The sequence below is a fragment of the Nansenia antarctica genome (assembly GCF_963989245.1).
Source record: "Nansenia antarctica genome assembly, chromosome: 3".
In the NCBI taxonomy this organism is placed as follows: domain Eukaryota; kingdom Metazoa; phylum Chordata; class Actinopteri; order Argentiniformes; family Microstomatidae; genus Nansenia; species Nansenia antarctica.
In genome coordinates this window covers 82,325,485-82,336,642 of record NC_137688.1, presented here as the reverse complement: position 1 = coordinate 82,336,642, position 11,158 = coordinate 82,325,485, and the positions used below count along the sequence as shown (strand labels likewise).

Sequence of the window (11,158 nt, the reverse complement as noted above, 5' to 3'; positions counted from 1 at the left end):
GATTTGGGGGATGGGGTATGGTTTGGGGGCTGGGGTAAGGGGGATGGGGGATGGGGTATGGTTTGGGGATGGGGGATGGGGTATGGTTTGGGGCTGGGGTAAAGTGTCTGGGGCTACCAGAGAGAGAGATGGATCTGTGGCTACGCTTCTACAACAACTGTCTCTCCCCAAAGACCTTGTCATCACCACTACCCCCCCTGTACGCTTTCTCTACTGTCAATTCATTAATTAATTAATTTATAAAGTAATATAAATTAAAGTTTATAAAGTAATTCTTCCTTCTTCTAGCATTGTACCTGCCAGCGGCCTCTGGCCCGAGCATAGATTAGTGTGTCTTATGATGACTGATGGATAGATGATTCACTTACTTAGACAAATGTATTTGTCGTAAAGTCGCTTTGGATAAAGGCGTCTGCTGAATGTGTCAAATGTAACCGCTGCTGTCTCTGCTGCCACCCGGTGGACGTTCAGTGTCATTGCAGGGGGGGGGTGTTCGTATCTGTGTATGGGTGCTCACTGTGCATGAGGTCATCAAAATGAGACGTCAGCAGTATATGACAATGAGTTCATGAGGATCCTCTGTTAGAGGTGTAGGTTCACTCTTCTCTCTCTGCCACTAGATCATCATCTGAGGTTCTACTGATTTATTGATGTGTGTGTTAACTCTCTTGCGCTCTCTCTCTCTCTCTCTCTCTCTGTCTCTGTCTCTCTCTCGCTCTCCCCCCTCTCTCCCTCTCTTTCCCTCTCTCTATCTTGCTCCCTCACCCTCAACCTTCCCCTTATCTCTGTCTCGCTCTATATCTCTCTCTCTCCCTCTCCCTCCCTTTCTATCTATCCCTCCCTCCCTCCCCCTCCCTCCCTCCCCAGGATCTGAAATGCCGGTGCGTAGCCAAACCCTTCTCCATGGAGAAGCTGCTCTACCAGATCGCCACGGCCGAGTCCAAGCGGGAGAACGCCCACCTCCTCACCACCATCTCCTCTCTACTCAAAGACCTCAGGTGGGTCACCACGGCAACCGCCACCCACCAACCAACCAGGGTGCTTCTCTCTGTCGCCATAACACACACACACACAGACACACACACACACACACACACACACACACAGACACACACACAAAGACAGACACACACACAGAGACACACACACACACACACACACACACACAGTCAGACACACACACACACACATACACAGACGCACCCCCCCCCCCCCCACACACACACGTAGGACGATCAAAAACACACCTCACTTTTTTCTTTTTTCGAGAGAGAGCCGGTTCAAAGTCGGGTCGGGAAAAAAAGATAATTTCACCCTCTAACGCGCCGAACTTCCCCTCCGCCGGATACACTCGTTTTTACAACGACAGCGGCTTTAAAAAAAATGGGTTGAGAGAAAGGTGGCTTTATCCCGAAACGGGAGGGAAGGGGGTGATAAAGCGCAGTGTTGTTGTTGTGGTTGTTGCAGCGCGTTGCGTGAGGGTGTTGCAAGGGTGTTGGGTCATGGGTCATGGGGGACACTGAGGGAGAGAGGGAGAGAGAGAGAGAGGGAGAGAGAGAGAGAGAGAGAGAGAGAGAGAGAGAGAGAGGGAGAGAGAGGGAGAGAGAGGGAGAGAGAGAGAGAGAGAGAGAGAGAGAGAGAGAGAGAGAGAGAGAGAGAGAGAGAGAGAGAGAGAGAGAGAGAGAGAGAGAGAGAGAGAGAGAGAGAGAGAGAGAGAGAGAGAGAGAGAGAGAGAGAGAGAGAGAGAGAGAGAGAGAGAGAGAGAGAGAGAGAGAGAGAGAGAGAGAAAAGTATTAAAAGTTGATAAATCAATTTCGGATTATTAAGACCCTTAAAAAATATATTCATATTTTATATTCAAATATATATTTGATATTCATATATCAAAGTCTTATCAAGATTTTATGAGGTCTTAAATGATCTTAAAAACTTTGAGTCGAAGTTTGTGAATTCATTAGTTTTATGGAAAAAAAAATGTTTTAACCGGAAACGTTAACGTAATGCATAACCCTGAGGTTATGTCACATGACGCCCCTGAGCGCGAAAGGTGAAAGAGAAGGCTGGAACGGCGGACAGGCTCAGCGCGGAAAGCGTATTTCTTTGAATTATTTTGGTCGAAAACACGACATGGGAAAGTGTACATTTACGGAGTCGTGGTTGGATGTGCCGGACTTTAACACGGCAACAGCTGTGCCTATTTTACCTACTAGTAGAGCCGCAAATAGACCCCCTTTTTAGAATCTAAATCTGCTATTTACACACAGAGATCACTAGAGGGCGCTTCTTTTTTTTTGCCTACACAGAAAAACTGCATCTTATCCTAAAGTGATTTAGAAAATGGAAGGATACTGGGTGGTAGAACGCACGTATCTAGGAAAAGTCATGAAAGGTGGGTCCTGAAATTTGATCGAGTGCAAAGATAGATTTATTTATTTTTCCTCACAGGGGTCACCGTGACCCCTCACGGCTCTTCTAGTGTTAAGCCACGGCTGCAGCCAGTCGCTGATAACATCAAGGAGGCATATTGTACAGTATGTAAAAAGAAGATAAGTGTCGCATGGACGGGGATCACCGTGGTTACGTCTCACATTCACGGCGCTAGCCACAAGGCCGCTGTTGGCCGCCGAGAGCGGCGAGGTCTTAAAAATATTGACACGGTCTTCAAAAAAAGTCTTCAAAATGTATTGAAGTTAACCTCCAGATTCCCCGCCTGTCCCCTGAACAGGAACATAGAGATGAGACAGCGGCAGGAGCTGTACGAGGCGGGCCTGCTCTCCTCCGCCCGCTACGGCTCCCATGACAACCACCTGGCGCCCGGCGACGGCAAGAAGAAGCCCCGCAAGTGGCTGGCCCTGGAGTCCTCTGAGAGGCGCTGCCAAACCTGCCAGCACCTCTGCTACTGTCTATGGTGAGGCGGGGGGGGGGGTGTACCTGTCTATGGTGAGGGGGGGGACGAGGGGGTACCTGTCTATGGTGAGGGGGGGACGGGGGGGTACCTGTCTATGGTGAGGGGGGGGACGGGGGGGTACCTGTCTATGGTGAGGGGGGGGGGTACCTGTCTGTGGTGAGACCAGATACTTGTTGAACCTGGTCAGGTCAGGTCCTCTATGTTAGCGTGTTGTTAAACATGTTAAATATGCTGACAGAAGTGGTGTCAAATCAACAATTTGTTTACTGTGTGTGTGTATGTGTGCAGTGTAATCTGAATGGATCTGACACCCCCACAACTAGCCGCTAGTGTCCATTTCTAAATTGTGTGTTTCCTGTCTGCCACTCTCTCTCTCTCTCTCTCTCTCTCTCACACTCACTCACTCACTCTCTCTCTCTCTCTCTCTCTCACTCTCTCCCTCACTCTCTCTCTCTCTCACTCTCTCCCTCACTCTCTTTCTCTCTCTCTCTCATTCTCTCTCTCTTTCTCTCTCTCTCTCTCTCTCTCTCTCTCTCTCTCTCTCTCTCTCTCTCTCTCTCTCTCTCTCTCTCTCTCTCTCTCTCTCTCTCTGCCAGGTGGTCCAGGAGAACGAGAACGTAGTCTTCTGTCTGGAGTGTGCTCTCCGATACGTCGAGAAACACAAGTCCTGCAGAGGCCTGAAGATGATGTATCGATATGATGAGGTAAGCTACAAGGCTCCTGCCTTGATGCTGCTGCTGCTGCTGCTGCTATCCCCTCTGCTGCCACAGGGGAGCGCCGTTGAGACTGTGTTTATGTGGTACACAGAATGAAAGTGTATTATGCATTATTTCAGCACCAGTTCAATCCCTCATCCTCTAGGTGAGAAAGACCATGAGAGTGACGGTGTATGTGGTATGGGTCGTAGGAGAGACGGTGTATGTGGTATGGGTCGTAGGAGAGACAGTGTATGTGGTATGGGTCGTAGGAGAGACAGTGTATGTGGTATGGGTCGTAGGAGAGACGGTGTATGTGGTATGGGTCATAGGAGAGACAGTGTATGTGGTATGGGTCGTAGGAGAGACAGTGTATGTGGTATGGGTCGTAGGAGAGACAGTGTATGTGGTATGGGTCGTAGGAGAGACGGTGTATGTGGTATGGGTCGTAGGAGAGACGGTGTATGTGGTATGGGTCGTAGGAGAGACGGTGTATGTGGTATGGGTCATAGGAGAGACAGTGTATGTGGTATGGGTCGTAGGAGAGACAGTGTATGTGGTATGGGTCGTAGGAGAGACAGTGTATGTGGTATGGGTCGTAGGAGAGACGGTGTATGTGGTATGGGTCGTAGGAGAGACAGTGTATGTGGTATGGGTCGTAGGAGAGACGGTGTATGTGGTATGGGTCGTAGGAGAGACAGTGTATGTGGTATGGGTCGTAGGAGAGACAGTGTATGTGGTATGAGTCGTAGGAGAGACGGTGTATGTGGTATGGGTCGTAGGAGAGACAGTGTATGTGGTATGAGTCGTAGGAGAGACAGTGTATGTGGTATGGGTCGTAGGAGAGACAGTGTATGTGGTATGGGTCGTAGGAGAGACGGTGTATGTGGTATGGGTCGTAGGAGAGACAGTGTATGTGGTATGGGTCGTAGGAGAGACGGTGTATGTGGTATGGGTCGTAGGAGAGACGGTGTATGTGGTATGGGTCGTAGGAGAGACAGTGTATGTGGTATGGGTCGTAGGAGAGACGGTGTATGTGGTATGGGTCGTAGGAGAGACAGTGTATGTGGTATGGGTCGTAGGAGAGACAGTGTATGTGGTATGGGTCGTAGGAGAGACGGTGTATGTGGTATGGGTCAACAGAGAGACAGTGTATGTGGTATGGGTCAACAGAGAGACGGTGTATGTGGTATGGGTCGTAGGAGAGACAGTGTATGTGGTATGGGTCGTAGGAGAGACGGTGTATGTGGTATGGGTCGTAGGAGAGACAGTGTATGTGGTATGGGTCGTAGGAGAGACAGTGTATGTGGTATGGGTCGTAGAAGAGACAGTGTATGTGGTATGGGTCGTAGGAGAGACAGTGTATGTGGTATGGGTCGTAGGAGAGACAGTGTATGTGGTATGGGTCGTAGGAGAGACAGTGTATGTGGTATGGGTCAAGAGAGAGACAGTGTATGTGGTATGGGTCGTAGGAGAGACAGTGTAAGTGGTATGGGTCGTAGGAGAGACAGTGTATGTGGTATGGGTCGTAGGAGAGACAGTGTATGTGGTATGGGTCGTAGGAGAGACAGTGTAAGTGGTATGGGTCGTAGGAGAGACAGTGTATGTGGTATGGGTCGTAGGAGAGACAGTGTATGTGGTATGGGTCGTAGGAGAGACAGTGTATGTGGTATGGGTCGTAGGAGAGACAGTGTATGTGGTATGGGTCGTAGGAGAGACAGTGTATGTGGTATGGGTCGTAGGAGAGACAGTGTATGTGGTATGGGTCAACAGAGAGACAGTGTATGTGGTATGGGTCGTAGGAGAGACGGTGTATGTGGTATGGGTCGTAGGAGGGACAGTGTATGTGGTATGGGTCGTAGGAGAGACAGTGTAAGTGGTATGGGTCGTAGGAGAGACGGTGTATGTGGTATGGGTCGTAGGAGAGACGGTGTATGTGGTATGGGTCGTAGGAGAGACAGTGTATGTGGTATGGGTCGTAGGAGAGACAGTGTATGTGGTATGGGTCGTAGGAGAGACAGTGTATGTGGTATGGGTCGTAGGAGGGACAGTGTATGTGGTATGGGTCGTAGGAGAGACAGTGTAAGTGGTATGGGTCGTAGGAGAGACGGTGTATGTGGTATGGGTCGTAGGAGAGACGGTGTATGTGGTATGGGTCGTAGGAGAGACAGTGTATGTGGTATGGGTCGTAGGAGAGACGGTGTATGTGGTATGGGTCGTAGGAGAGACGGTGTATGTGGTATGGGTCGTAGGAGAGACAGTGTATGTGGTATAGGTCACCTGGCTACTTGGCTGCTGCTCCCAGGCCTGTAGTAAATATGTCTCTGTATTGCTTAACTTAACACATATTTCACAATAATTTTTTTTGTTTTGCTGTGCTGTGGTAGAGAAGGCAAGAGACCATCTAGTGTTCACACATTCAAGCCTCTCTTTTTAATTGTTTTCTGTGAGCGGATAGTTCCTATTATATAAATTCTCATCTAGATCTGTCTCAAACTATGCTGTGTTGGGTCCTTGAATTTCAGGGAATTGAGTCTTGAAAGTCCTTGAAAGGTGCTTGAATTTGATGTTTCAGAAGGTGTGGGAACCCTGTGGAACTCACACACCCTTTACCCTCCCCCCCTGCCCCCCCCCCCAGGAGCAGATCAACAGTCTGGTGAGCCAGGTGTGTGGCAAGGCCCTGGTGAAGACCACTGGAGACCCCTGCAACGGCACCGGCAGCCCCGTCAAGCCCCCGCCCAAACGCGGCCCCCGCAAGAGGGCCACCGTCGAGGTGTCCCTGTCACGCCTCACCTCCGCCCACCTGCCCAAGACTGCTGCCACCGCCGCCGCCGTGTCCTGAGGGACCCCCCCCACCCCACCCCCCCACCCAGGAACCAACCCCCAACCCCCTCGGCCCCTGTCCGCCATGTTAGTTCTAGAGAATCACTATTGTTTTAAATAAACTGATTTGAGCCTTTAATCCCCCCCCCCTGCCCCTCACACACACACACACACACAAATCTTTCCCCCTATTCACCTCCCCCCTTAGAATGGCAAACTTGTTATAAAGCAAGCTGTCTTTTTTTGCACTAGCGCGAAAGACCATTTTGTTTTGGATTTGTTGTTGGGTTGCTTTGGATTTTTTTGGTTTATTTCATCTTTTTGAAGTCGTCCTTTAATAATAGCATTAATTGAAAAGTTCACAGGTAAATCTGATGCTCCTGCCCCTCCCCCTCCCTCCCTCCCACTCCCTCCCTCCCTTCCTCCCCCTCCCTCCACCCTCACACTGTATGATGTCAGTCTGTTGACCTTTACACAGAACCCTGACCCTAGACTGCATTCCCCTCCTCCTCCTCCTCCTCTTCCTCATCATCATCATCATCACCCGTCACTCAACTGTGAACAAAGGGACGGACGGACAAGAAGGTGGTCCTTTCTTTTTTTTCTTTCCTCTGAGCGACCCGAGGATTTCCCAGGGTTCCCTCTGGCCTCTGGTTGAAGAAGCGTGTGGGCGGCGGTTGTTGTTGTTGTTTATTTCGGCTGGCTTGTTTTTTATTTTGGATGTTTATCTTTGATGATTTATTTAGTTTTTGATCGTCTCCTGTGTTGTTTTTTGGTTTTTTTCGTTCGTTCATTGTTTTTTTTCCGTTTTTCGTTTAGATTTTTTTTTTTTTTCTTCTTGTTTCTTTTTCCTCGGCGGACGGGAGGCTGGCGTCGCCATGGCAGCGTGACCTCAGAGGAGGGCGCTGGCCCCTCCCCTCCCCCACGACAGTAGGAGAACAGGTGGATGACTGTGCCTGATATTTAGCGGGGGGGTGGTCCATTGTTTTTGGTGCTGTTGGCTATTATTACTGTATAACAATACAAAAGAGAATATGAGGTGCTTGCCATGATGGCGTGTTCCCTACCACAGGGCAGGAATAGCTTTTAGGCGTTCCACTTCTAGATGTGCAATCGTGTTAACATTCCATTCTTCCAGTTCTATTCTTTCATCTGTACCAGTAAACATTAATTATTATATTATATTATTATTATTGTTATTATTATTATTATTATTGTTTTTGTGTTTTTTGGATTTTTGGAATTTTTTTCTTTTCTTTTTTCTGTTGTTGTTGTTGGTCGTTCTGATGTGCTATCTCGAGTAGAGCCACTAGTCAAAGAGTGTAAAATGTGAAATATGAAAATCCACGTTTTTTTTTGTTGTTTTTTTTTTCTACTTTTTTGTTTTGTTTTAGTTTTTTTTGTGTTTTTTCGCGGCTTTTTTAGCATTTTCCCTTTTCCCAGATGTTCTTTAGGAATGAATTAGGAGAACGTCCAACACAAAAACATCAACTTTTTGTACATAATCCTGTAAATTTCTTTAAATACTTGAGCCTTGTGTGGGGTGAAGGGAGAGAGGAGTGAGAGAGGAAGAGGAGGAGAGGTGCTCGATGAAGAACAAGCCTTACATTTCAGTTTCTTCATCTGTGTGAGTTTGACGCTTACAGGGTTGCTCTGGTAACATGTATACATTTTAAGTGCTGCTTATATCACTGAGAAAGAAGATATGGAGTACTAACGATGGCCCCCCTAGTTTTGTTTTTTTAGCTTTACTTTTTTAAAGAAAAGGGAAAATATGTTCACAAAAAAAAAAGATGGTTTTTACATTTTCATTACTGAAAATTCAACAATGTAGTAGCTACTCATGTTGCACTGAGCTTGCCAGTGGTGACTGTCAAGAAGAACCCTATAATCCAGTTTGTTGGTTGTTGTCCTTTACAGAAGACTGAACTGTTTAAGGAGTATTTAATGAAAACCAAGTCGGGTGTTTTCAAACAAATAAATGGTTGTTAAGTTGTTATGGCCTTACAATGTATTTTATTCAGATTCTTTTTTTTTTTTTCTTTTTTTTTTGCAGTCACATTTGTTTTCCTTCTTTTTCTACAGTATAAACTATTGCTCACGGTCTCGTTGAGTCTGGTCCGGTTTGGTCGAGTCTGGTTCGGTCTGGTTTGGTCTGGTCTGGTCTGGTCTGGCCAGTTAATTTATTAGCACTGCGTCTCAGCCTTTCCTTCCACTTGGAAAGACTTCATGTTGGTTCTATTGCCAGTTTTTTACTTTTGCAGTTTGTACTTAAGGTTTAATAAAAACTTACGGACAATTCACTGTCATTTCTTTTGTGTGTGTGTGTGTGTGTGTGTGTGTGTGTGTGCGCGCGCTTGTCCTTGTGGGTTATTTGCTTTTCAATACTGCCCCTGCTTCATCTAGGCCTGGTCTCCCAGACCCCTCCCTCCTTCGTCTAGGCCTGGTCTCCCAGACCCCTGGTCTCCCAGACCCCTCCCTCCTTCGTCTAGGCCTGTTCTCCCAGACCCCTGGTCTCCCAGACCCCTCCCTCCTTCATCTAGGCCTGGTCTCCCAGACCCCTCCCTCCTTCGTCTAGGCCTGGTCTCCCAGATTGACTAGTTCTGGACTAAAGACTTTTGGGCGGTTTCTAATCTGAGAATATTCTTAATCTGAGTCTGTGAAACTAGCCGGGATCTGAGAAACATCAGGATTGTATCCGGAGAGGCTGGGCGAGGTAGACGTCTGAGGAAGGGCTCATTGCAATGCATGGAATGGAATGAGATCAAACCCGTTTCATCCCTTCCTTACTCCATTCCATGCATTACAATGCGCCGTGGTCTGACTCCTGCCTCCACCAGACGCCATTGATTATATGATTATGCAGTATACAGTATGTCTATAAACATAATCTCCAGTGGAGTGTTTGAGAGAAGTCGAGACAGAGAAGTCACACATTCAATGGTTGCAATCAAGGATTTATATGGATAATGTCAATATGGATTTGAAGTGTTCGATCCAGTTATAGAGAAGGTAGGTAGAGCTTCTCTCTGATTGGACGAACACTTCAAATCCATATTTCTTCGATCCCGACGACAAAGTGGCAGCTCTGTTTAAGGCGACCTGATCAATGTTGACAGACTTAATGTCCTGACACTCTAGAGGCCTGTGTCTGTGTCTGTAATAACACACAGGTACCTAACAGCCAGCAGTTTAACACTAGAACAGCCATGAGGGGTCATTTGACCTGTGTTATCTTTGCACTTGATCAAATTTCAGGACCCTCCTTTCGTGACTTTAACTAGATATGTCCGTTCTACCACCCAGTATCCTTACATTTTCAAAATCACATCAGCATAAACTAGTATAAAGCTATTTTGGTGGTTTTCTGTGTAGGAAGCAGGCTAATTTACAAGCGGCCAACTAGTGGTTGTTGTGTGTAAATAGCAGCTTGAGCTTTGTAAAGAGGGGGTCAAAGAGGGGAGCATTGTAAAGAGGGGGTCTTTTAGTAGGTAAAAAGGCACGGCTGTTCTAGTCAACACCTGAGGGGCTGTATCACCAAGTGTTTGCCTCGTGCTGAAAATCGCACCTGTTTTTCTCCCACGGAAATGGAACATAGAAATCTGAGCCGAAAGGCACATAAATAAAGTATACCTGAGGGAAGGAGAAATTGAAACAATAAAACACAAATGGAAACCATTTCATGTTCGGTTAGTGTCGTTAGTGTCCCATCTCCTATTGAAAAGAAAGGAAAAAAAACAGGTGAAAATTGCATCTGATGCAAAAAAAAAAAGTAATGAGTCATTGTGTTCCCTGAGTCTGAATCCCTGGGCACAGACTGTAGCAGAGCCGCTCTCTCTGGAGGCTGGCGGAGGTAGAAATCGGAGGACGGGGCTCATTGTAGTGAACAAACAATCTCTCAACCACACTACATTTTTCCATTTCATGGTGACAGAGTACCAAGGGGCCTAGGAGGAAACACAGACAGTTTAGGGGGAGAAACATTTATTACCAACGAGTCAAGAGACTTGAGGTTTGAGTTGGGAGACGGGGGGGGATATACTACTGTTACCACCACACATTTCAACTTGGAGTCTCTTTACAAAAAGATAAGAACACAGCACACACAAACGATGCAGCTCCTCCATTCCGGGCATCCAATGCTGGGTTTGGTCCAATCAGAGCACAGTCCAAAGGGTTTGGTCCAATCAGAGCACAGTCCACTGGGTTTGGCCCAATCAGAGCACAGTCCTCAGGATTTGGACCAATCGGAGCACAGTCCAAAGGGTTTGGTCCAATCAGAGCACAGCCCAAAGGGTTTGGTCCAATCAGAGCGCAGTCAACAAGGTTTGGTCCAATCAGAGCACAGTCCACAAGGTTTGGTCCAATCAGAGCACAGTCCACAAGGTTTGTTCCAATCAGAGCACAGTCCAAAAGGTTTGGTCCAATCAGAGCACAGTCCAAAAGGTTTGGTCCAATCAGAGCACAGTCCACAAGGTTTGGTCCAATCAAAGTACAGTAATCAGGGTTTGGTCCAATCAGAGCACAGTCCTCTAAGAGTTTGGTCCTGTCAGTGTGTGAGTGTTCTCCTGGTCCCAGATCTGATTCTCTGCCTGTCTTTGTAACGCCGTACATTATACAGATAGACAGAGAAGTTAGCTGAAGCACATACAGATCTGAGACCAGGCTGTATGTGTGTGTAGGTGTGTGTGTGTGTGTGTGTGTGTGTGTGTGTCCACCCATCCACCAGTCT

The 11,158-nt window shown here is 47.4% G+C and overlaps 1 protein-coding gene across 1 annotated transcript in view; it reads left to right on the top strand.

Moving 5' to 3' along the window:
• Positions 1-6,445, top strand: part of LOC308154512 (protein Jumonji-like) — a gene marked incomplete at both ends in the record, with an annotated part of 14,223 nt that extends 7,778 nt beyond the window's left edge. Inside the window, 5 exon segments of the mRNA XM_080527659.1 lie at positions 868-998; positions 2,726-2,898; positions 2,901-2,908; positions 3,505-3,612; positions 6,242-6,445. Of these exon segments, the coding sequence (XP_080383785.1) occupies positions 868-998; positions 2,726-2,898; positions 2,901-2,908; positions 3,505-3,612; positions 6,242-6,445 (624 nt within the window).
• Positions 6,446-11,158: the final 4,713 nt, after the last annotated feature.